The 27,132-nt window shown below is 38.6% G+C and overlaps 1 protein-coding gene across 2 annotated transcripts; it reads right to left on the minus strand.

Annotated features, from left to right (window-relative positions):
• Window positions 1-3,718: 3,718 nt before the first annotated feature.
• Window positions 3,719-24,475, minus strand: nab2 (NGFI-A binding protein 2 (EGR1 binding protein 2)). Of its 2 annotated transcripts, XM_077204402.1 has the most exons (7): window positions 23,844-24,475; window positions 18,180-19,090; window positions 16,320-16,453; window positions 13,789-13,852; window positions 11,973-12,081; window positions 11,521-11,706; window positions 3,719-4,575 (listed from the first exon to the last, which is right to left on the minus strand). In XM_077204402.1, exons 2-7 carry the CDS (start codon window positions 19,086-19,088, stop codon window positions 4,496-4,498), a joined length of 1,482 nt encoding a protein of 493 aa, XP_077060517.1. In that variant the 5' UTR covers window positions 19,089-19,090; window positions 23,844-24,475; the 3' UTR covers window positions 3,719-4,495. The 2 variants fall into 2 exon arrangements, with proteins under 2 accessions (XP_077060517.1, XP_077060518.1); XM_077204403.1 differs by lacking the exon at window positions 11,521-11,706 and having other exon boundaries at window positions 23,844-24,166.
• Window positions 24,476-27,132: the final 2,657 nt, after the last annotated feature.

Genomic DNA, 27,132 nt, shown 5'->3' on the forward strand with positions numbered 1-27,132 from the left:
ACGTTAATAAAGTTGACAGAATCTGAGAGCTGAGATTTTTTTTATATCATAACTAACCTTCTCTGTCTAGTCTGTCGGTCTCGTGTCCTCTTTGCTTTGGGATTTTTCTGTGCGTGACATAATTGATGTGTGGCGTGACTGAGAGCGTGTGAAAAGTGTCAATTGTGTGCGTCTCGATGTGAATTCGTGAGAGTTGGCAGCTCTGAGTGGCGCTAGCTTGGTCAACATCAGCTAATGCTGTCTGTCAAATTAATGTAATTCAAACTAACAATAAAAATGGAATATGAACAAAACGAATATGAACATATTCACTGGTGAAGGGGAGTAGCTTGAAGATGTCATATTTAAAAATCACTTGACATCAACCAACGTTCCTCTGGAGTCAAAACGTCCTCTATTAGGAGTTGGCTCGGCTTCGGCTATGGCTCTAGGGTCGTTGTGAAGGTGGGGCGGAGCATAGAGACTATGTCGTTTCTCCTTTGTTACTATAGAGTAGACCAACTCACTTTCTGGAGCTAGACTGCCCGGATCTGGTATGGAATGTGGAGTATGAATTGATTTTTTTGGCGGACATGACACAAGGCACCTTTAAAGGTGCTATATGTAGCTTTTCTTCTAAAATGAATCCTTTTTTATTGCCTGTGTGTGAAGGGGTTGTAATCACACATTACAATGATCCACTTGTCGGGTTTTGCTATTACCTCTGAAGGCCAGTATTCCTATTTCTATGTGAAGGCACCGGGTCGGATTTACCGCGAAATCCATCGGATGTGATGTGCACGCGCGCTCCCGAGCCTCTCTCATTTTTATATACAGTCTATGCGACGGCACTGCAGCTAAATACACGGAGTCTGATAACACCAAAAAACGACCTGCCTCCAGCACAACACAGACTCCAACACAAACTCCACATAAATATAAAAAACAAAAAAATGTTTTATCTGCTGAAGCTCATCAGGCCAAACGTGAATCGGATCAACTTCGGACGAAAACACGGATCAACATCGGCAGAGCGTTTGAATTATGGAGAGACCTCCGCTTTGTTTTAGGCATAGGTATATATTTAGGTATAAAAACAGACCCGGAGTTGGCTTTCATCCCTTTTGTGATGCTTTCTCCGGTGTGTTGAAAGTCTCAGTGTGGCCGGTACCATGAGTGCTCGCTCTTGAGTTCGAGCACGCGCACGAGTGCTCTTGTAAAAATTGGTTGCAATCTGAAACATCACCGCTAGAGGCCGTTAAAAACTACACATAGCACCTTTAAAGCATGAAGAAATTTTTTTGTTTAAGAAAAAATGTTCAAATAACATTATTGACTACAGGGGGACTTTAAAAAAAATGACAAAAACAACGTTTCGAGCGTTTAGATAACATTCAGAATCATAACTTAATGGGAATGTGAGGAAAATGTACATGGAACTTTTTTTTTGTTACCTGGGATGGTTATTGGATGGTTATTGCCATTAAGGCATACAGGTCCTTCTCCAAAAATTAGCATATTGTGATAAAGTTCATTATTTCCCATAATGTAATGATAAAAATTAAACTTTCATATATTTTAGATTCATTGCACACCAACTGAAATATTTCAGGTGTTTTATTGTTTTAATACTGATGATTTTGGCATACAGCTCATGAAAACCCAAAATTCCTGTCTCAAAAAATTAGCATATTTCATCCGACCAATAAAATAAGTGTTTTTAATACTACAAAAAAAAGTCAACCTTCAAATAATTATGTTCAGTTATGCACACAATAGTCAATACTTGGTCGGGAATCCTTTTGCAGAAATGACTGCTTCAATGCGGCGTGGCATGGAGGCAATCAGCCTGTGGCACTGCTGAGGTGTAATGGAGGCCCAGGATGCTTCGATAGCGGCCTTAAGCTCATCCAGAGTGTTGGGTCTTGCGTCTCTCAACTTTCTCTTCACAATATCCCACAGATTCTCTATGGGGTTCAGGTCAGGAGAGTTGGCAGGCGAATTGAGCACAGTAATACCATGGTCTGTAAACCATTTACCAGTGGTTTTGGCACTGTGAGCAGGTGCCAGGTCGTGCTGAAAAATGAAATCTTCATCTCCATAAAGCTTTTCAGCAGATGGAAGCATGAAGTGCTCCAAAATCTCCTGATCGCTAGCTGCATTGACCCTGCCCTTGATAAAACACAGTGGACCAACACCAGCAGCTGACATGGCACCCCGGACCATCACTGACTGTGGGTACTTGACACTGGACTTCAGGCATTTTGGCATTTCCTTCTCCCCAGTCTTCCTCCAGACTCTGGCACCTTGATTTCCGAATGACATGCAAAACTGAGCAACAGTCCAGTGCTGCATCTCTGTAGCCCAGGTCAGGCGCTTCTGCCGCTGTTTCTGGTTCAAAAGTGTCTTGACCTGGGGAATGCGGCACCTGTAGCCCATTTCCTGCACACGCCTGTGCACGGTGGCTCTGGATGTTTCTACTCCAGACTCAGTCCACTGCTTCCGCAGGTCCCCCAAGGTCTGGAATCGGTCCTTCTCCACAATCTTCCTCAGGGTCCGGTCACCTCTTCTCGTTGTGCAGCGTTTTTTGCCACACTTTTTCCTTCCCACAGACTTCCCACTGAGGTGCCTTGATACAGCACTCTGGGAACAGCCTATTTGTTCAGAAATTTCTTTCTGTGTCTTACCCTCTTGCTCGAGGGTGTCAATGATGGCCTTCTGGACAGCAGTCAGGTCGGCAGTCTTACCCATGATTGTGGTTTTGAGTAATGAAACAGGCTGGGAGTTTTTAAAAGCCTCAGGAATCTTTTGCAGGTGTTTAGAGTTAATTAGTTGATTCAGATGATTAGGTTAATAGCTCGTTTAGAGAACCTTTTCATGATATGCTAATTTTTTGAGATAGGAATTTTGGGTTTTCATGAGCTGTATGCCAAAATCATCAGTATTAAAACAATAAAAGACCTGAAATATTTCAGTTGGTGTGTAATGAATCTAAAATATATGAAAGTTTAATTTTTATCATTACATTATGGAAAATAATTAACTTTATCACAATATGCTAATTTTTTGAGAAGCACCTGTAATTGGATAAAGATGTTTACATGACATGACGAGTCTCTTTAGTCTTGTATACGTCCTACTTGCCATTACTTTTTATTATGTGTTGCTTTAAACACATGCTAAAGTTTATCCAGTATGCATGTATCTGTTTGGGTTTCTGTACTCTTTCGTAGGCCTATATCTTCTTTTGTGTTCCACGGATAAAGAAATCTATGCAGGTAATGAGGGTAATTGAATGATGACAGAATTTAAATATTTGCCTTTCCCTTCAATCACTGGTCTTTACAGGCACATTGCATCAATTTAATGATTACAGATTGATTAATCCAGGAAAGGTGAATTTTTCAGAATTGAAACAATTAAGACAAGTTTCCAAAACACTCCCCCATGTGTGAGATTGCTGATGATGATGTCAGGATCGGGCCAGTGAATCACAGGCATCATCTGTCTGGGTTTGCTGAGATGAGACTGGGGCGAGTGGGTGGTGGATCAGTGTGTCACAAATGAGACAGAAACCTCAAAATTCTATATACATTTTCATATGCAGTACTCTAACTCCTTGAGACGGACAAAAAGCAGCATATGAGGAAAAAAAAGAGTAAATATCAGCAATAATTTCCATGTCGTAAAACAAAGTTTCTATATTTTTACACTATTAGCAAGTAACAGTCTCAAGACGTAAAACAGAAACATTACAATATAATTTATTGAGGAATCAAAAAAATAAATACTCTGTCATTAAAGAGGCCACAGATATATTTCTAATATTGGAGCTGTAAAGCAGATAATCATTATAGCCATTCAACCTTTAAACAGTGAAAATACTATTCTTCCCATGATTCATTTGAATCATTTACATATTGTTGTAACTTTGGAAATCAACTAAAGTATGAGGATTTAGAGGTGATATATTAATATTCACTGCATCAGTATAAGTAAATAGTGTCAGGGTTTCTCAATTCAGTCAATTTCATAATCCAAAACATGTAAAGGCTAACATTTTTTGCCCGCTGTACATAATAAAGTGTTTATATAAAGCGTATTCTAGCATTGTGATTGGTTGGATTCAATGAATACACACCTCATGAACTTTTGTTTAAAACTCTTTCTGAGTTTTCTTCACTCTTACTGAAATCTACATCCTAATTTTTTACAGCTCTTCAAACGAGAAGCATGCCATTTATCCTAATAAATTATGGTTTTATTTTTTTATAAAAATTAGCACCATTGTCTGTCAAGTCAAAATATCCTGACCAAGAAAATGAAATGTATTTGTAACACGTTGTTTGCTCTAACCTGCATTTTCTTTAAATTTCATTTTAAAAGACATGTTTCTAAACGTTTAGAACACAAGTTCTAAAATATCGAACAGAACTAATGAGCGTAGCGAACCGAACACCACGGCTGCATGATATCCGACCTGAGTTCAACACAGAGACTTGCAGAATGTCGATTATTATGGATAGTCTTTGGTGTTCGCTGGACTGATGCTTCTGTTACTTGATCCTCTCCTCTCGGACACCTTCTCCTCCGTATCTACAAGAATATAAACAAAGTTACTTTAATTTAAATGCGAGTCATTTTTGACTATCAAAAGGGTTAGGAGCACAATACAGTACTTTACAGTATTACATGTCAATTGTTATATGCTTGCTCACACTGATGCTCTTAAAGGTTTCAATGACTTAACTTTAATGAGTAAATTGCGTTTGAAAGCGACACATTCCTATTGAAAACAACAAGCAAGAGAGTTGATTGTCAGGATTGTCCTGCACATTGATGTAAAGAGTTATCAAGAGTCCGCTGAGAGCTCATTGCATTTCTACTTGTGTTATTATTGACGTGATTATGCTTTTATAGACATGTGATTGATTAAACACTGACACTAAGGCTTCGTCTAATTTGAAAAAAAAAAAATCTTCCAAAAAAAGCTCTATGTCCACACTAGCGTTTTCTAAGTTGCTTGTTCAAATTGAACACGTTCAAATCATCTTACTGCACATGCGTAAAATTTAATAAAAGCTCACTGAAATTAGACCGAGAGACCAGATATAATAAAGATCTCACACTATTCTTCTGGCACAATCATTTTATTGATTTTGTTGAGAATCAAATTACACTCAATCGCTGTTTTGATGCAGGACAGCATTCGAGTACATTTTCTCTTATCTTTGCAGAAATGTAATAGGACGATTGAACAGTGAAACATTTATCTTTAGCAACACATACAAGTAAATAGCGGGCAAATATCGGTAAAAACAGATATCTATTGGTAATATGCGTCATAACTAAACGAGCGTCATCGTTTTCAAATATCTAAATTTTCGAAGTCAACACTACAATGCCATTTTCAAATGTACAAAAGTGTATTAAGTGTCTTACAATAAGAATTCACAGGACAAAACTGTAATAAGCGCCGTTTACGTGACATCGTTTTCAACTAAAACCATAAAACGCATCTTATGCGTTTTGGCCGTTCATTTACACGACAACTGCATTTTGGAGATGGTTCTCACTGCGGAACATGAAATCCACGGGGAGTGGTCGGATCCAGATCCAACTCCTCCCACCTTACATACACCTAAACTTAGCCAACTCCGCCCCCTGATCCCTAAACACACCCCTAATCCCTAAACCCAACCCTAATCCTACCCATCTCCACCCCTTGGATCTTGTTTCGACTCCTCCCCGTGGATCTCATGTACTGCATTGAGGTGCTACTGGCATTTTGAGGGGCTGAAAACAAGTTTTAAAGTGCAAGTTTTTGAAAATGATACCGTTATCGTCTCTGTGTAAACTACAAAAACACTAATTTGTGAAAACAGTGATGTCATGCATATTATGTTTTCAGTCAATAAGACCTTATGCGCCAGAGAAACAATCGCGCAGCCATCTTTAGTATTTTGTCTTTGAACTTTTTGTGGCAGCTTTATATATTTCTATATGGCATCGCTTTAGCCGGTGAAGTGGATTTTTCTTGTTGCAGAGTTAATGAAAGTTATCATGAGCATTGTAATGTTTGAAGCGGATAACGGATGTCAATAGACCGGGAAGTTATTAAAACGAGCCGTTAATTTATAAATCCGTAAGATAACACCTTCATGCCATAGAAATACAAACTGGAAAACAGAATACAAAGAGCGCAGCGCTGAAAAGGGGCGGAGCTACGTGAGGTCTAGAGTGGAGCAAGGATGATGTCAGAACCCAGAAGGCTGATTTGTCGCTGGTTCCTTCAAGATTTACGTATGGGGTTTTATAAAGGGGTTTTCAATTTATGAGTCAAATAAAGCCTGTGTTAAACATAACTAGTACCTGCATCACTCGTAGTGTTTCTTCACAAAGTGACATCGCCAACTACTGGCTTGGATGCAGAATACAGCGTTTTTAGTCGTTTTTTGCAGAACCGTGTGAATGGGGATTGTTTTGACAACGTTATCATCTGTACACAAATAATCGCAAAGGAAAATCTTATCCGTTTTTAGTACACATTTTTATGTGAAGGCAGAACAATGCTAAGGAATGTAAGTGCAGAATGATTGACAGTGCAATGAAATGAGGAACTTGCTTTTTCACTTGAAGGAGAGAACAAAAAATACCAAGAAAGCTCAGTTTTGGCCACTGAACTGAAGCACTAGTGAGTTTGCTCATTAAGAGAGAGAGAGAGAGAGAGAGAGAGAGAGAGAGAGAGAGCGACTGCATCCTTTCACTGCCCACATGGTTTATTTTTACTCTGTCTCTCTGAGTCAAAGCGACGCCCTTCTCACTCCCTCCTACTCATTCACCCCCTCTTTCTCTCCATCCATCCATCCGCCCTCCACTCACACATTTTCATGAGCTTTGACGTCAGACAGGGAAGAGGGGCTCCAGTTTATCACCCACACACACTTCCTGTGGCCCCTCCGCCCAAACACATCTCTTCTCATTTCTCTTTTATTCTGCAGTCCTTAATGACGATGTCTGACTGAGATGTTTGCCTCTGCAAGAGCTTCTCAATTTTATTGACAATCTCTGATTAATCCCATCCAAAATGAGCAAAATTAGCTAACCAGATAAGTACAATAAATCCATTTGTCACTGTTCTTCTGTACATTCCTCTGACACTTCAAGGTGTGTTAGTCTCTTCACTATCATCTCTAGTAAAAATTAATCATAGCGAACCCGCAGCCTTTAAAGGACATTTCAGTAACACTTAAACAATACAATCTCATATGTTAACATTAGTTAAAGGGTTAGTTCACCCAAAAAGGAAAATTCTGTCATTAATTTCTCACCCTCATGTCGTTCCTGTAAGACCTTTGTTCATCTTCAGAACACAAATTAATATCTTTTTGATGTAAACTGAGAGATTTCTGTCCCTCCATTGACAGCAACTACCTTTTTAACACTTCAAAAAGTTCCTAAAGAGATTGTAAAACTAATCTATATGAATTGAGTGGTTTAGTCCAAATTTTCTGAAGAGATTTGATCGCTTTATATGATGAACAAATTGCTTAATTGCTTAGCGGTCTATGGAGGGACTGAAATCTCTCAGATTTTATCAAAAACATCTTCATTTATTTTCTGAAGATGAACGAAAGTCTTGAGCGTTTGGAACTATATGAGTTATATATGAGATGTATGTAATAGAGCTGTTTATGAATGTAAAAGGTCAGCAAAGTTTCAAAGATCAAAGTACAGATACATTTTTTGAGTTGTTTTTGATTTTTTGTCTCTCAAAAGAAAGAAGTGATTGTGAACTGAAACGATTCGTCAGTAATTCCAGTCTACCTACCTGCTGAATCTGCTTAGGTTTGTAACAGATTTGCATAATATCAGTCTATGTTCCTCATCGGCTGCCGTGAACAACGTCTACTTTGACGCTCAAACACTGTAGTTTATCTGAGAGAGGAAGAGTTTGGTTCGTGTTGTTCATGTGGAGAAGACGCTGTTTTCTGCTGACAAAGCAAATCCACTTTGATGAGATTGATGAGGTAAAACCGACACCGTCGTTACTGTTAGTATCACTGAGTATCAAGAGCTCAAAAAAAATCGAAATATTTTTTGCAGACACTTCCACAGACGGGAACCCCGTGGGGAGGTCAGGCTGCCTGAGCCCCAAGTTTCTAGCAGTGCCATTGAATCCCCTCCACTTCCCATGAATTTCGAGGAACACATGCAGTTGGGAAGGGCCAGATTGTCGACGCATGAGGGAGAAATGCTGCTTGTACTGTGGAAAGCCAGACCACTTCAGGTCCAACTGTACCGAGTTAAAGTGAAAAGACAACTCTCGTCCAAGAAGAGTGGGGCTGGGACGAGAGTAATCACCTTTCCCCAACCAGCAGCTTCCGGTGTTTCACTCGACGTTTCACTGCACTGGGGTAACCCGGATTAAGCTCCTGGCCTTCCTTGATTCAGGGGTTGCTGGAAATTTTATAGACTTTACTTTGGCCAGACACTTGAGAGTTCAGCCCATCTCTCTTTAAGAACCCCTGACCATAACCACATTGGAAGGGAGACCCCTGTGATCTGTTCAGGTAAGCCAGTGCACTACACCCCTTCATCTCCAAATTGGTTGTCATAATGAGAAGATACAGTTTTTCTTGATGCATTCATCAAGTTCCCTTTAATTCTTGGCTTCCCATGGTTATCCCTTCACAATCCACATATAGATTGGACCGCTAGGGTAGTAACTGCTTGGGGCACTAATTGTGGTATTTCAGGTCCCTCTCTCTCTGTTATTTTTCCGAGTTGCTGAAGACACCCACTGATTCACGACCAACCACCTTCAAGTTGCCGTCCCATTCCTCTCAAGCCACCAGGCCAATCCACAGAGGTACTAACTATTCCCAAGCTTAAACCTGTGGCCTCCAGAGTCCCGGTGCATCCTCCTGAGCTGTCTCGAGTCCCCTCAGAATATGCAGACCTCTGTGAAGTCTTCAACAAGACCTGTGCATACTTTCTGCCACCCCATAGGCCGTATGACTGTGCAATAGATCTGCTCTTGGGAACCTGCCCTCCTCGAGGGAGACTTTTTTCCCTTTCTGCCCCAAAAAGAGCTGCCATCGAGTAATATATCAATGATGCTCTTTAAAGCGGATTCATCCATCCATCTACGTCGCCGACAGGGGCTGGCTTCTTTTTTGTTGGGAAGAAGGATGGCGGTCTTCGGCCTTGTATTGATTACCGGGGTCTTAATTGCATCACGGTAAAGAACCGCTACCCACTGCCACTAATGACCATGGCCTTTGAACTCTTACAAGGGGTGACCATTTTCACAAAGTTAGACCTTCGAGTGGAATACAGCTTTTAACACTCCTAATGGCCACTATGAGTATCAGGTAATGCCCTTTGGGCTAGTCAATGCTCCAGCCGTTTTCAGGCACTTATTAATGATGTGGTAAGTGATATGCTAAACAAGTTTGTATTTGTTTATCTTGATGACATTCTAATCTTCTCTCGTTGTTATCAAGAGCATGTCCAACATGTCCAAATCATCCTATCTCAACTGCTTAGGAATGGACTATTTGTCAAACTAGAGAAGAGTGAATTTCATGTCCCCACTGTCGCTTATCTGGGATTCATTGTCTCTAGTGGCAATGTCCAGATGGATCCTGGCAAAATTTAGGCGGTTCTGTACTGGCCCCAACCAGGCTCCGTCAAAGAGGTCCAACGTTTTCTGGGATTTGCCCATTTTTATAGAAGGTTCATTAGGAACTTTAGTGCTATTGCAGAACCCCTGACCGCCCTTACCAAGAAGACATCAAGCCCATTTAAGTGGACCGAAAGGGCTGATCACGTATTGGACAGACTCAAGCAGCTCTTTACTTATACATATTCCCACATATCATTGGACTTTGTTACGGGTCTACCAAAATATCAAGGTAACAGTAATTCTGGTGGAGGTAGACCTTAGGTCCATCTGCTGTTTGTCATCCACAATAGCCCAGTGGTAAAGAAGCAGTTCAGTCGACTTGACCAGAGTTCAATCCCAGCCTCAGACACCCATCACAGTTTCAGAATCCTCTCGGATTTCATCAAAAACTATATACATTTTTGTTCCGAAGATGAACAAAGGTCTTACGGGTTGGAAACGACATGAGGGTGAGTAATTAATGACAGAATTTTCATTAGTGTGTGAACTAACCCTTTAATGCCTGGTTCAGATTACACAATTTTTTTGTCTTTTACGATAGTCATTGTGTCAGATTACGCGATTTTGACTCCTAAAATCTTGTCGTGTCGTGGACAAGAAACATGTCAGACTACACGTTGCTTCCTGACCAGTCATCGCGTGCCGTCTTTAACGATGCACGTGATGTCATTGAGAAGGCGAAACTAGCGAGTGACTTCCGGGAAACGAACGTAAACAAACAATGGATGAAGCGGCGAGTGTTGTATTGGCTGTCCTGTGTTCAGAAAACTTAAAAAAAGAAAGAAAACCCGACAATGGACACGTTCCTGGATTGCTCGAAGAGGACAGTATGGGCTGTCAATCCTCCAAAGAGAACTTGAGGTAAAATATTGTTTTCTTACGAACCTTTCCTCCATGTCATAACTCCACCTAGTAGCACCATCGTCTCTCTTTCGTTTCATCATTTTTGAAAGTTGTGTACGGAAAAGCTTCTGTGCTCCTATTGGTCAACCTCATTCATGTGACGGAACCCGTCGTGGACGACCGTTTAAAAAATTAAACATGCTAGTCTTTTTGTCGTGATGTCGTGAAGCATCGCAGACGCGACGTAGGTTGTCGCCCACTATGACACACTATACGAGATGATGCGATCGAATCTTGCGTCCCGACGCCCGTTGTCGTTTACGAATCCCCACGAGACCCTACGTCAAACGGATCGTGCCAAAATCGGGCTAAAATCGTGTAATCTGAACCAGGCATAAGATTAAGGTGAACAGATCCTTATGGTACTGACTTAATTATAAAGAACCCAAAAAGGTTCTGTATTAGTAAAAAATGTGTCTTAAATGATTGCATACTACTTTCATGTTTAACAGGTTATTTCAATTTTTTTCAAGTAATAACGTATGTTGACATACTGTTTAATTCATACAATTTAATCAAAATGAAAAAAATTATTGTAATAAAATGAAAGAATTAAAACTAAATCCATAAACTGATCCCATGATGGGAACCTCTAAAGGTTCTATATATGAAGCGCCTGACAGAACCTTTTAGATTCTAATTAGAACCTTCTCATCTTAACAGTGTACATGTACTTTACTATAGGGTTAAGTTTTAGGATTAGTTACATTGCAATAATGTATGTTTTACTGTTTTTAAGTATATATAGCTTAACTACACCCCCTTAAAATAAACTGTTATCAAACAAATGAACAGCTTATTTACGGTTTACCTATTGAGGTAGATAATCATCTGATGGTATAAACATCTCTTTTTTTGGCAATTTAAGTTTAAGCTATGTTTTGTTCCCTATTCAGGGTAGGTGCATGAAAAGCGTGGTTTATGTTATAAAACATCACAGAATTCACCTGAAATCTGTCTCTTTTCTGACCCTAGGCTGACTTTGCTTGCGTGGTCACGTGACACCATTCTAGCCAATCTGAGGCCCTCATCCATGAGAGTTTGCTGCATGAGCTGGCGACTCCAGGTGATGAGGCCAGTGGTGTCGGTGGGGGGGTGGGGGGATGAGGACGGGTGCAACTGAGGGCTGATATCTATCAAGACACATACAATAAGACAAACATGCCTCTCAATCATATGTTACGGTTTCTTTCAGCAATGTTTCACACTGACACGAGTATGAATGGACACAAATTTGGAAAATCTTGCATGATTTTTACGTCAAAGTAACCCACTTTATGTGTGAAGTGGCCCTGCATGGCATTTGCACAGAATGTGGGACAATGATGGTTTTGGGGTTACATGTCTAGGATTTACTGACAAACACTGCAGTCAAAATAATAATAATAAAAATTCTTACCTTGTGTTAAACTATCTAGACTTTCTCCAGAGAGGCTGTTGTCATCTGCTGTAGATCTGATGTCACTATTGGCTACTGGGTCCTTAGACAGCCTGTCCGAATCTGTGACCTGTAACATGTTAGTATTATGTGTTTTGTAACAGTAGTTAATTTGTTTCAATATAAATATTTCCAGTGTTGGGGAGAGTTACTTTTTACCTTGCATTACAATATTCTGTTACTCCCCCAAAAATAACAAATTACGTTACTTTCTTCCATTTTATGTAAAGTAATGTGTGACGTTACTTTTGCGTTTATTTCTCTCAGCTGGCTGAGACTCGCTCTCTTTGAGGCCTTGTAGGTGTTTTTTTAAAAGTTTTTTTTAGCAAGTGTTCAATGCAGTAATGTATTCAACAACAAAGTCTATATAACACCCACCTTCAGTAAAAACACATATGAATATTATTATTCTGAGCACTTTGAATATTTCCTGATCCTTAGAGCGATGTACGCTATACATAAGCTTTCTTAACACTATGGGTTATATAACATACTGTATAACCGAAAAGTAATGTGTTTTGTAATCTGTTTGCGTGTATGCATGAGTGTGCATGTTTAAGTGACTACGTTATGGAGAAGAGAATTTTAATTCAGTGCTTTTAAGCAAATTAAAACATTACATTACTAATTACATCAAAAAAGTAATCTGATTACATAATGCATGTTACTCGTAATGCGTTACCCCAACACTGAATATTTCAACCTGTTTGATAAAGTTACAGATATCGTTATAATATCAATATTTCAAAAGGAGTCCAGGACTTTGAATTTTGACACTAGAGACCTGCACTCCCGTGGGACTACCTTGGGACCCGACGCAACGGAGTGCGACACGGGACAAGATTTGATGGGCGATTGGGGGAGAATAAAAATACTTGTGGGACTCCCGCAACAAAAATATCTAAGAAATAAAATTAATGCAAATAAATTGTTATTTATCTATTGCATAAAAGCTACAAGAACAGCTAAAATAAAGTAACAATGATTTACAGGAGCAAGCCAAGCTGCCCATGTGTAACTGGGCAACTGTTATGGATAACTGCAGGTCTAGGATCAGTTTTCGACATAATAATAGCATATTAGCAAAACAGATTTGGCAAGCGATCCAGTGTGTATTTGTATTTGTGCTCTGGAGAGCATCAAAAGGTTTCTATTTACAACGTGTTTTTTGCAGCCTTGACTAATGTAGCCAATCACAGACATATCTGTTGATTTCTTGAACGCAGTGGCCAATCAGAGGTGTTTAAGCTAGAATCCCCTCACCACTGAAAACGCAGGAGTTTTTGTTCAGTGCTGTACGCTTGCGAATCCTCCCATTATAACAAACTTTGTGATTATAAAGGGAGCGATCATAAACACACACGCAGTATATGCTTGCTTTTCTGCGGAAAATAACAGGTTCGTGAATGTAGATGCTTTGATAACAAATAATTTATCGGGAGCATTTATGCTGGGATGGTAATGTTGTGGCTAGGTGACACGTAACTTTAAACCGTTTCATGTAAATTTCATGGACGTACTGGAAAAATCTGTTTTTTCGCCTTCGGGTTTGAGTGGGAGGATGTGACATTTATTCATGATAAATCCGTCCTGCGCAGGTCTCTATTTGACATCCCATGTATAGCTAAAGTAACTTTCTATCTTTCATTGAGCAATGACTAGGTATCCTATTACCTATCTAATCATTTTATAAATACTTCACCTGAGCATATTTCTTGAAGGCTTGTATACCTTTTAATGCAGATGTATAAACAGACACATATCTTGATGTACTTACATCAAGCTTGATTCTCTTCTGAGCTGTACAGTCAACAGAGGGAGTACAATCATCTGAGTATGTCCTGAGATAATAATATAACAAACTCAGCTCAGATTCCCAGCTCAGAATTCAAAAAAAGTCACAGTAATGAAGTCAAACACTCATTCTATTCAATATTCAAGGACAAATATGGGGGCGGATTGGCTCGCAGTCATAATAACTCAGTAACGTTAAGCTTTTAAGTCAAATGTCAAATTATACAAATCTATTTTTCCTCTACGAGTTGAAAGATTCTGTCAGATGCATTTATTAGACTATTTTCATATATATATATACAAACAGTACATTGGGACAAGAATTTATAATGTAAAAATGCAAAAAGGTAACATTGGTTCAAAAGTATTTGCTACACTGCAATAAATTACTCTCGTCCAGATAACTTATTTAATGTCTTTGAAAGAAATTGATAAGTCTGACACGCTGATTTTGTATGTTATTCTACACCTCTTTAAATAAGAATAATTTTTATGAATTCCGTCCTTCAAACTAAAATTCCAATTTCATATTATTTCTGATGAATCTGTTGGATAAACAACTGAACACAGTAAATGCAAATAACTGTAAGGTAAATAGTTAAATCTTCAAATTTGTGGTCTTTATCTTAAATCGTGTAGCTCCACCAACAGTTAAAATTGGCACTTCTGTTTTTGATCATGTCTTTGCACCGTATGGTCTGAAACATAACTATTTTGGCACATAATTACTTGTGCCAAGTCAAACACTTTTCTGAAAAACACTCAGCGTTCATCAAGTCCATCTTCACCAAATTTAGCTCATATCATCTTCAAAGCTGTTTGATATAATCAAACCCCTATCATGTAATGATTCAAATAATTCAACAGAAAGCACACTAAAAATTACATGAGGGTATCTTCACAACGAATCTTCACAATCTTCATAATGAAATAAAACTTATGTCATCACAACCAAGACCTGAGGGAGGTTACCTGAGCAGTTTGGAGACAGCGCTACCTACTGGTCATGAAATCTAAAGATTTTGCGTATAACTTTGGAAATAAGAGACTATTACAAGAATGATCAGTTTCTCTGGATTTACTGTTTATAGGCATGTGGTTGAATAAAATGGATGATTTTTTTTCTACAAGCTACTCACAACATTTCTCCCAAATTCCAAATAAAAATACTGTCATTTAATGCATTTATTTGCAGAAAATTACACAAGTGTCAAAAAAAAAAAAAAAAAAAGAGTGCAAAGAGAAGAAAAGATCTTACTAATTTTTAAGCAATACTAACAGTTTAATATATGGAAAAGTTTGGAAATCAAGATTTGGTGGAATAACCCAATCCCAGCTTTCATGCATCTTGGAATGCATCATGCTCTCCACCAATCCTTCACATCACACTCCAGAGATTTTAAATTGGGGTCAGGTCTGGAGATTGGGCTGGGTCTTCACAATCTGTCTGATTCAGCCTTATTTAAAGGGATAGTTCACCCAAAAATGAAAATTCTGACATTAATTACTCGCCTTCATGTCGTTCCAAACCTGAAAGAGTTTCGTTCATCTTCGGAACACAAATTAAGAACTGCTTAATTCATATGGATTAGTTTTATGATCTCTTCATGAATTTTTTGAAGTGTTAAAGTGGTAGTTGCGAAGCTGTCAATGAAAGGACAGAAAACTCTCATATTTCATCAAAACATTTCACGGGTTTGAAACAACATGAGGGCGAGTAATTAATGACAGAATTTTCATTTTTGGGTGAACTATCCCTTTAAGTACCACCAGATCATCACCGGTCCTCCACAAAATTTCAAACTGGGTGCAAGACACCGTGGCTTATAGGCCTCTCGATGTTTCTGTCAAAGCAAAGCTGAGAACGGGACTCATCAGGCTGAAAAGATGAATGAAGTAATGTACAAGGTTAACCTGGAAGAACACCTGCTTCCTTCTGCTCTGACAATGTTACCCAATGAGATTCCCCCAGGAGAACGTTTCATGTGACTCCAGGTGTGGATAGAGGACCACCAGCCCAATCTCTAGACCTGAACCCCACTGAAAACCTCTGGAATATGATCAAGAGGAAGATGGATGGCCACACGCATCAAACAAAGCCATCAAACAAAACTTTTGCTCCAGAAATGGCATAAAGTCACATCAGGAAAGTGAAAGGCTGATGGAGACGATGCAAGATGATTTCTGAACACTTCCTTTTCCATTATTCGAGGTCTGTAAACACTTCAACCAGACAGTGTTTTTTTTTTTTTTTTGGGAATTTGGGAGAAATGTTTTCAATAGTTTACATGAAAAAAACGAGTAAGTTAATTTTACTCAAACACATACCAAAAATTGTAAATGCAGAGAAACTGGTAATTTTGTCTCTTAATTTTTTCTAGAGCTGTATATTTTCATCTGTATGTCTGTATCTATAAAATTCAAATATATTTAACAACGTATGCAACCACCTCATCAAAATGCAAAATACAAATCTTGAAAAAAGTAAATGTCACAGTAAGATTCATTCCTGACCTGTGATGTTTAAATGTCGAGGTGTAGGCACATTCTCTCGCCACTTGTCGTGCCAATGAGAAGAGCTCAACTCTGCGTAACAGCAGAGCGTTGTCCCGGATGCAGAATTGAGCCGCCGCCTCATTGATGAGCATCTAAAAGTGGAAATATGAGAATCAACAATTTCATTTAATTTTAGTGGATCATCTGAGCTCTATGAAAGTGCTTAAATCATGCAAAAACTACCATCTACACAATGCATTAAACAACGTAAACTGCTGTAATTTTTTTTATATGTACAACATCTCATATTTTAAAATGGTCGAATTGTAGAAGAATCTAGGAGTTGCAGTTATCTTTAAAATGTATCATAAATTTACTTTAAGTTGGAAAAACACATGCAAAGACTGAAAATGAAATAGTTGCATTACTGTACTCATCTAAATCAATGTTGTTGTTTTTTTTCTGTCTTTTTTTCTTCAAGTTTTAAATAGATTTGTAATCAAAAAATGTTTTCTTAGGCCCTCTTTACACCTAGGCTGCGTCTCAGTCAATTCCCTAGCTTCCTAGAGCGTGAATCAGGATATCGTGTACAATAATTTGGGCACTGATAAGGGCGCTGACTCACTACACATACACTGATTACTCTATTTCTGCAGACATGACAACGTCCCCAGTGTACAACATCTTTACTGGTATAATGTATAGTACGATGTTATGAACTATATGCCTTTCTCCATTGACGTTCTGAAGTTCAAAGACTTTCTTAGGATACTGATTGTTAGAAGGCAGCTGTCAGACTCTGAGATACGAAAGGGGAACATGGTTTGTGTATCATTAGCAACACATTATTAGCTGTTTGATAACGTAGTCAAGCAAAAGGCTAATCATATTAATTACCATTATGTATCTGAAGTTGTAAAGAGTAATACCATTGTGCAGGTTTACAACAGTAAAGTTGACCGACCGAGTGGATCTCTGAGTTGGTGTGAGTGAGTGGAGGCGGGGCTAATTTGCATATTCATGAATCTGTGTATACTAAATGAGCAAGGGTGTAGTGTTACATTCAAGCTATTTTGAGACATGAAGAAATGTTTTTCAGGGGGGAAAAAAACATTTAAATATGTCATTTTGGTGATCAAAGATTTAAGGATACAAGTATTGTAGTGTCTATTTACACTAGGTGTAATAGCCTGTGTTGCTGGCAAAGGCTATTTACACTAACTCCTATTTAAAGCTATTTAAGATTAAAAAAGACACACACCTTTTGACATGATTGACCCGAGTTCGAGTCCACCTTTTGCCAAACTCGATCTTCTCTCTTTTCCCATCACATATCAGACCAGAAAGGCATTTATTTTCAATAAAATTGAAGCTGTGCGATAATGAAGATAAAAGTGTAAATAAAGTGCCTAACAAGTGTTTAACAATAAAGTGTTTTTGGGTAAGTTTAGGGGTAGGTGTAGGGAGGGCATATTGTCCCAATAAGGTGGCAACCATTTAATAATTTTAATAAATATAATAATTTACACTGTTATTATTGCATACGGTTTATGTACAACAACATTGGGGTGTGCCACTATTTATAAGTATACATCGGATCTAACAACTATTTGCACTTATTGCAAAGAACTGCAGCTTTTATATATAAGTGTAAATAGAATGTATCGCTATCATCACTTAGTTCAAATATCCGATGCCTAAAATTATTGACTATAGAGGAACTTAAAAAACGCTTAAAACTTAAAACCCTCAAACTTAAAACTACTTGAAATGGAAAACTCCGTCAAGCTTTTTAAACTACTTTAAACTTGTTGGCTTTCCGAAGCCAACAACGTTTGTCTTGACACAACCTTTTTCAAACTGTTCTCTTTAACAAACCTCGTGATGTGTGAGCTGTTTCCCTTCCCTCCTCTTGGAGTCAAAGCGCCCGTAGATCAGGCTGTATTTGCGTATCTCTTCCTCTTTGTTCTTGTCATGAGGTTCCAGGTTAAAAATGTGTCCCACTGTCTTGGCCATTTTCTTATTGAGTCTCAAAAGCGTCTTCAGCTCGGTTTGATCGGCTTGCGGAATGGTTCTCAGAAGCCGATCTACGCTTTCCTCCACGGCTTTATTGGTCTCGGTGTCCAGCTGACCTCCGGGCCACGGAGAGACCACAGAAGAGGAAGAGGAGGAGGAAGAATTAGGCGTAGGAGGACCCAGAAGACGCGAGTGGCAAGCGAAAGGCATAGAGGGAATGGGCTGGTCTTCATCTAACTCACCAGCTCCATACATTTCAGGGCTGAGCCAGTGAGGGTCCATGGGGGACAGTTTTTCTCTGTAGAGATGGTCTGGAGGAACAGGAGACGCCTGTGAACAGGGACTCCTCGGACTGTTATCTCTGAGCGGCGTTAGGCAAGACCCCACCTCTTCTCTTTCACATGGAGAGCCTGGCTGACCATTGCTTAAAGATTTTCTTGCACCCATAAGCGTTGAGCCAGCAGAACTGGTGCTGTCAATCCTGAGGAGAGGGACTCCACTGGGAGCCACGCTGGTGGCCAGTGGTTGGTTGAACAGCGCTGGGTTCGATGCCCAGTCGCGCAGGGCCTTCTGCAAGCGCCGCACGTGAAGGGGTTTTGTGGCCATGCCAACTAGTGCCATGATCTCGAGAAACTCCTCTTCGCCCGCCTCGCACAGCTGTTGGACATCATCACCTCCCTGCTGGATGAAGGTGTCGTAGTACATCAGAAGGTTTGCTCTCTGTAAAACTCGGTAGAGCTGCAACTCGCCCAGCGTCCGGGGAAGTGACATGACTGCAACAGGATTCCCACAAAGCATGTCATTAGTACCATACATATTATATACTATGGTAACACTTTACAATAAGGTTCATTAGTTAACTACCTTAGTTAACATAAACTAAGAATGAGCAATACTTCTTCGGCATTTATTAAAGCTGCAGTCCGTAGTTTTTCCTCTTTGTCGCCATCTTTGTTCGAAATCTGCGATTGCAGTTATTCGCGGAATGATCAACTTTACGTGGGTTGTGCCTCGGCACGGCACAGCGCGGATGGATACTGTCATTCAGAATCACAGATTATACTTTTTGGAAGTATGACCAACATAAGAATTTTCACCGGAAAATGTCCTCAGAACAAGTAACATCCATTTTTGTTCTGACCAACTAAGGGGAAAAAAGCATTGCAGTAAATCGCGCTGATTAACTCTAACGATCGCTTATCATATCACGTCAAACCGTGCAAATTATACTTTGTTCTCAAATTGTTAATGTTAACAACATCCGCGTGTGCGTGACTACATTTAATGCCCTTCCGATATTATCCTTGTTTTCGCATGGCTGGTTGCAGTCTCTTTTTTTCTGTAGCCACTCCGAAGTCCGAACGAAGTCTTTTGCATTTTACTACGGGTGAATCTCCAGTTGTCACTGGTAATTGTCATTTGAACCTTTCTGGAGCCGCCATCAAATTGATAAGTTTAATTATATCAAGTGCTGTGAGAAAAGGCTATAATCTCCACCTCCAACATCCTCACACTCATATCCTACTAGCCGAGACTCTTCTGTATGTGCACAGATGTGACGTAATGACGCAAAGACATGCTCGAATTTCCCACTGAAATCCACCAGTTCCACTGGAATTAAAAACATTATTACAAGCTTACTGTTTTGAATCGAGCTAAGGCAAGCAGATATTTTTTTAACACTGGCTGGTTATGTACTTGCTCAAAAATTTATTTTGGATAATTTTTAACCCAAAAAAGTTACGGACTGCAGCTTTAACCTTTGTTATTACTAATTTCAACATTTACTTAAACGTTATTAAAATCAATTGTTGTATTTGTTAACATTAGTTAATGCACTGTGTGAACTAACATGAACAAACAATGAACAGCTGTATTTTTATTAACTAACATTAACAAAGATGAATAAATACTGTAACAAATGTATTACTCAAATGTTAATTCATGCTAGTAAATACATTAACTTATGTTAACTAATGAACTTTATTGTAAAGTGTTACTATATATATATATATAAACAAAAAGGTGTAGAATTTCAGTAAGATGCTAGTAAATTTCACAAATAATTACAGAGAAATGGCAAGTAACACATTGATTTACACATTCAATTTTGATGTAGAAAGACTATAATAGTACTTTCTTGTAAAACATACTCCAATAATTTTTGAAAATGTACATTTTTTTTGTTCAAATTGCAGTAAACTGTAAAACTATTCACACTACTAATCAGTGTTCTTATTATTGCAATAATGAATGTAAAATTTCTACGATAACAATAAAAAGTTTGCAATACAAATCAGCATAACAGACCGACAGCTTTTTTGGCCGTGCACAAGCTTACGGTAAAATATAGACGGGGCTCCAGACTATTGGAAGTTTGTAAACAAGTAAAAAAATTGTGGAAAATGAAATCCTGGGAGTGGTATAACTGTTGTGTGCACAGGAAATAGGATGACATCCTGCTATAAAAACATACGGAATAAGAATATCAAACAGCTGACACTTTTCATGCAAAGTTAGCTAAATAATCTAGTTTTATATATAATTGTTCAGGTCACCGAAGTCTGATCAACAGCAGTAGAAAGTGTTAGTTTGAATAATTAATGTGGATCTTGTAGTTTCTGAACAGACTTTACATAGCTTGATTATATAAAATATCTGTTTAGTTTATCAGAATCAGAATCAGAAAGAGCTTTATTGCCAAGTGTGCTTGCACACACAAGGAATTTGTTTTGGTGCTGAGGCTTCCAGTGGACATATACAAATACAAATACAACAAGAAACGTAATACTACAAATTATAAGAATAAAAAATAAAAATATAAATATATGAGAATAAAAGTATCACGGTTGGGTATCAGTATGGAGTTTCAGTATGGAGCTGATGTAAAATGCTGTGTTGTTTCGTAATAAAGAGTGTATTTATCCGTAATAAATAAGATCATTGAGCTCATGAGCTCACAAATGCTCATTGAAGTAATTATTTAAGTTAAGAAAATAATGATTAAAATATTTAGAAAATGTAGAATTGGTATATGTTGATTCAGATTTTACATAATTTGAAGTCCCGGCAGGATCTGAAGTCTTCTCTTCTGATGTCTGCATAAGAAGCTGGATCCAAACTAGAGCTTCAGGAACTATTTTTTATTTTCAAGTGTTTTTCAGTCCAATTGCAGTGCAGTCAAATTTCCTTCTGCTCCTCCCACAGTACAATATGGAGACTCTTATAAATAAAGGTTCATTTATAGGCATCTATGGTTCCATGAAGAACCAAGGAAACTTTCCATTCCACAACAGGTTCTTCATAGTGGAAAAAGGTTCTTTAGATTATTAAAAATTATCTTCACACTTAAGCCTGGTTCACACTTTACGATTTTTGCCACGATTTGAGACGATTTTTTTAAATCCTAAAAGATTCCTCTGATCCTAGGCTAAAATCTGAAGTCTTTTCAACATTAGTTTGACATGTTGACCGACAGCCGATTAATGACCGTTGCGATCAAATTTGAACTGTTTTCAGTTTTTTTAAATCTCATTCACACAGTGTGACTTCAGAATATCTAAAACGTAAGGGGGTCCTTTATCATTTCACTTCTTTAACTTTAGTTAGTGTGTTTTACGACGCTCAAAGTTCAACGCAAAGGGAGATATTTTCTTTTAAAGAAATTGCTTTTTTGGGACTACAACAAATGGCTGGTAGGGACTACAACGAGCTTCTTCTGGGGTTGATGACATCACAAACCCTCAAATTTACATAAACCCTGGGAACAGGCAAAAGAGAGTGAGGCCATGTCGGGCTGCTTTAGAAAAGAGGAAGAGTTGTTGTCACTGTTTTTTACACCCCAGAAAAAGTTTGTCTTAAGGCTGACAAACTTAGAGAGGTTAAACTGTATTTTTAACACTGTTCCTGAAGCTTCTGACCTCAAGATTTGTCTGTGCGCTGCACATTTTATGGAGAACAGGAGACAGACAGAGTACAATGCAGGCTATACGCACAAAACCTCCTGAAGACGTAGACATTCCCATTTTGTCAACACTACATCAAGACTGTAATGTTAGTTAGCAGGCTAGCGGAGACAAAGCTTTGCCCTTCATAGCAACTACATAAAGCTTATTATTGGAACTTTTACTAGAAAACACAACAACAAATAAGTTGTGATCCATAAACAACAGTTTGTCAAAAATGGCCAAATTCTGTGACGTTATGCTTTATATAGTAAGTTTCATTTGTGACTTGATACAGTGATCTGTCGCTTGGCATCAAAGACGGGCTGAATGTATGAATGAAAGTGTGAAAGTTCTGTCACAAAGCGATGTTGTTATATATCCTTGTGCTTTTTTAAGTGGGTATAAGGAAACCCTTGACCTTTCGGGTACGACTATACCACTGCCCATAAGACCTTCTGAACACGAATTAAGATATTTTTGATGAAATCTGACAGGTTTCTGGACCAGCAATAGGCAGCTACATCATTGCAACTTTCAAGGTCCAGAAAGGTGTTAAAGACATCGTTGAAATAGTCCATGTGACTACAGTGGTTCAACCTTAATGTTATGAAGCGACAAGAACACTTTTTATGCGCAAAAAAAAAAAAAGACTTAATTCAACAATTTCTTCTTGTCTGCGTCAGTCTCCAACGCTGTTTGAGTTGTAAATACATTGCAGCTCTTCCGGGTTCTGCATCCGAATGCTGGCTCATTATTGGGCAGTTTCCGCGTCAGCATCACACACATGTCGTTGTGCACACGTGACCAGCATCGGCCAATAATGAACCAGCATTCTGACATAGAACCCAGAAGCACTGCAATGAACTTACAATGTGAAGATGAACGAAGGCCCCTTACGTTATTAAGGTGTATGGGGGTCTGACTTCGGACCGATGTCAGTGCAAGCAGATGAAACCAAAGTGCTAAAGGCAAACAACAAGTGTTTATTTACAATAATACAGTGGGAAATTTGGTTTGTAATGACATGAGGGTGAGTAAAAAATGACAAAAACTATTTTTTTCCCTAGCAAAAACATTGGAACACAGTCAGTAATTACAGTAATAGTAAGACATACAGGCTAAATCTCTTTTTTTTAGCTTACATAAAATTCACAAATAATGAGCATAGTTTGTGTAAGGCATTCATAGCCAGCAATGGTGTTGCTGAGTTTTGTTGTTAAAGCCTACTGTACTTTAGTTTTCCTGTGATCATTTATAATAAAGATAGTAGCCTACACACTTAAAAATAAAGGTTCCAAATGGGGGGTTTCACAGTGATGTCATAAAGAACCATTTTTAGTTCCCCAAAGATCCTTTCAATGAACCGTTCTAAAAGAAACATTCTTTTTTCTTAGTATGAAGAACATTTTTAAAAATCCAAAGAATCCATTTCCACAATAAAGTACCTTTTGTCCAGTGTAAAGGTTCCATGAATGTTAAAAGTTCTTCATTGAATCAAATATCAATAAGGAACCTTTGTTTTTAAGAGTGTAATTGCTGAATGTCGGCTACATCAGTAGTTGTGTAGGCTACTACTCACCTCGAGAGAGTTCAAGACAGAATCCAGAAGAAACTTGAGCTTCAGGATCCAGAAGAAACTTGAGCTTCAGTAACCGAATCGACGGAATCTACAGATTTGCACTGCTTTTTAACTCAGTTCAAACTTTTCGTTCTATTTATAGACCTGTATCTTTACGCCTCAAACAGGACATTTAGCCTATATTTGTTTTCAGTGCTTGTTAGACCTTATTCCACAGATGTGAGATTGTACTGAAATAGGCTACTCTTGAAACTCTTGTGTTGTCTAGGCTCTCTCTGCTGTGCTGGCAGGAGCGGTGAGTTAATGACGCTCTTTCGCTGCCCGTGTGGGCGCGAGAAACGCGTGGGCGGACTGCGGCACGCCATCTGACCGAATAAGAGCCTTCCTCTCCGGTCTGAGCTCAGGGGGGAGCGCCTTCCTCTCCGGCTCTCACAGCAGGGCGTGTGGAGGGACGGGGAATCGGTCCGTTTAACTGTTTAAGCTCTTGCCTATAAAATGGTTAGGATAGGAACATAAACAGCATTACAGAGACCACTCATATTATAATAAATAGCTGATTTAATACATGAGCAAACATGACTGCAGTCAGTCAGCTGTGTGGAGGAGTGCCGGAGATCACCGGGTCTGTGGGCGGTGATCGTCGCTCAGTGACGCGGCTTGAGCTGCGGGAATCCCCGGCATTTGCGTCAGGCTGATCTGGCTTGATGCGCGACTGGGTTTTTAAAACGATTAGTTATTATTGCGTTTTATCATTCATATTAGATACTTTACAAATGCTTTTATGTTTACTTAAAAAAACGCTATAGAATTGCCTATATAACGATAAAATATTTTTATTCTGCACCATTGCAGATAAGTTAAAAAAATCGAATTATGCAAATATATTTTTTTGTATAGCCTATTTAGGATCCATGAATTGTTAGCTTTTTATCATTAATATACTTTACAAATGCTATTATGTCAATTTAAAAAAAAATATATAGCTTAGCCTAGAATTGACTATATAACGATAGAATCATTTTTGTGTATTTAGGAAAGACTTTTAGCTTTGAAATAAACCTTAGCAACGAGTTAGACATTTTATTCCAAAAACGAGTTAAAAGTCTTCTTGAACAAGAACAAATGCAGGACGGGGCTTTATTTGGCCCATGCGGAAATGATTGGATGGTTTTAGTTTGCTATTGGTGGATCTCACGTGAGTGACAGGTTGCCCCGCCCTCCCGCAAGTAAACACGTCATCAGAGAAGAGAAGTCACTGCACGAGGGAAGAGATGTTATTTTGATTGAAGATCACAAGGGCAAATGATTTAAAATAATAATAATAATAATAATAATAATTTGCTCACATAAATCATTTATTAATATTGCAATATTCCATAAAAAATGTAAGAATTGTCAATTGTGATATGACTTCACAATGTCAATTGTTATGTCCTGCATGAGTCTACGGGTATAGGCAGACGCAACAAAATAAAAGGTTTAAGGTTGATCTGAGCCCTGCCACAACACCACAAGCAAATTAATTACCGTAAAGATTTTTAATTTACAGCTCATGGAACAGACAAGGTATTGTAATAAATGCATAAAAAAATTAAAAAGAAGCAATGGCTTCAGGAAAGGGCATGGCCAAAAATCTTGTTTTCGCCAAACAAAACAATTTAAAAGATAATTGTGACTTTTTATCTCACAGTTGCGAGTTTACATCTCGCAAACTGGCTTTTTTTCTGAAAAGTTAACGGGATAACTTAAACGGATAGATCACCCAAAATTAAAAATTCTGTCATCGTTTACTCACCCTCAAGTTGTTCCAAACCTGTATGAATTTCTTTTCATCTGCTGAACACAAAAGATGATATTGATGGGCCCCATGCATTGACTTCCATAGTATTTTTTTCCATACTACTATTTCCATTAACTGTTTGGCTTCCAACAAGATATTATGCGACCCCGGGTCAGTAAGGATTGGTTAATTATGAGTGGCTATATGTAAGTAATTGCTGTAACACATCACAATTCTGGGTTGACAGAGACCTCTGGTGGTACAAAATACATCCATCCATCCATCCACCCATCCATCCACCCATCCATCCATTCATCCATTCATCCATCCATCCACCCATCCATCCACCCATCCATCCATCCACCCATCCATCCACCCATCCATCCATCCACCCATCCATCCATCCATTCATCCATTCATCCATCCATTCATCCATCCATCCATCCATCCATCCATCCACCCATCCATCCATTCATCCATCCATCCACCCATCCATCCATCCATCCATTCATCCATCCATCCATCCACCCATCCATCCATCCATCCATCCATCCACCCATTCATCCATCCATCCACCCATCCATCCATCCATTCATCCATCCATCCATCCACCCATTCATCCATCCATCCACCCATCCATCCATCCATCCATCCATCCATCCATCCACCCATTCATCCATCCATTCATCCATCCATCCATCCAAATTCAAATTCAGGTAAAGTGACTGTCATTTGGTTTAAAAGACACTTAATATTTAGTGATATTAACAGTTTGACTGCACTGAAACCATTGGATGACATCAAACCATTCACTGAATTGAGTGATGATGTCATTTTAGGGCTTCTTTATGGCTGAAATTGCATTTGTTTTATAATTGAAGAACTTTGCAACATTATTTTCTTGTGTATTACTGTGAAGCTGCTTTGAAACAATCTGTGTGGTATAAAGCGCTACACAAGGAAAATTGACTTGACTTGGCATGTGCAGGAAAAGTTATGTACTAAACAATTTGTTTACATAAATCCATTGTACTTTTAGGTGCAAATACAGAACATTAAGAACTTCAGCTATGGGCATACAAATACAAATCAATACAGCACAGACACAAACATGTGGGTAACATGCACAAAAAATACTAGGCCTACATATTAAGAGTTTTCACTGCTTTAGGAATTACAGAGCTTTAGATTGTTTCCATACACACTTTGAATACAGTAAAAAGAGGATTTTGTGTGTAATTTAGTTACCGGAAACATAAATTAGTTGTCAAATTTAATTTTAATGGATTTGGATAAACATTAAGATATCTGACCAAAATGTCTCTGTCTTCCACAGAACAGGGGCAAAAAAGAGCAATTTATTTTAACATCTGACTTTAATTTAAATGTTATTTCTATTATTGGTAAGAAGATTATTTTAAGGCAAGGACCACACTTTTCCCACACTCTTTGTTTTTGAATAACAAATTTGAATAACAAGTAGGCCTAGCAAACATAGCATAGGCTAGC

Source organism: Siphateles boraxobius, unplaced genomic scaffold (assembly GCF_051911475.1).
Source record: "Siphateles boraxobius isolate OS27281-9 unplaced genomic scaffold, OSU_SipBor_1 5, whole genome shotgun sequence".
NCBI lineage: Eukaryota > Metazoa > Chordata > Actinopteri > Cypriniformes > Leuciscidae > Siphateles > Siphateles boraxobius.

Coding starts and splice junctions, on each gene's coding strand:
- nab2 (XM_077204402.1), bottom strand. CDS start 19,088: ATGTCACTTCCCCGGACGCTGGGCGAGTTGCAGCTCTACCGAGTTTTA. Junction 13,853..16,319: donor TCGACATTTAAACATCACAG/GTCAGGAATGAA, acceptor TTATTATCTCAG/GACATACTCAGATGATTGTA. Junction 11,707..11,972: donor TCTAGATAGTTTAACACAAG/GTAAGAATTTTT, acceptor GTGTCTTGATAG/ATATCAGCCCTCAGTTGCAC.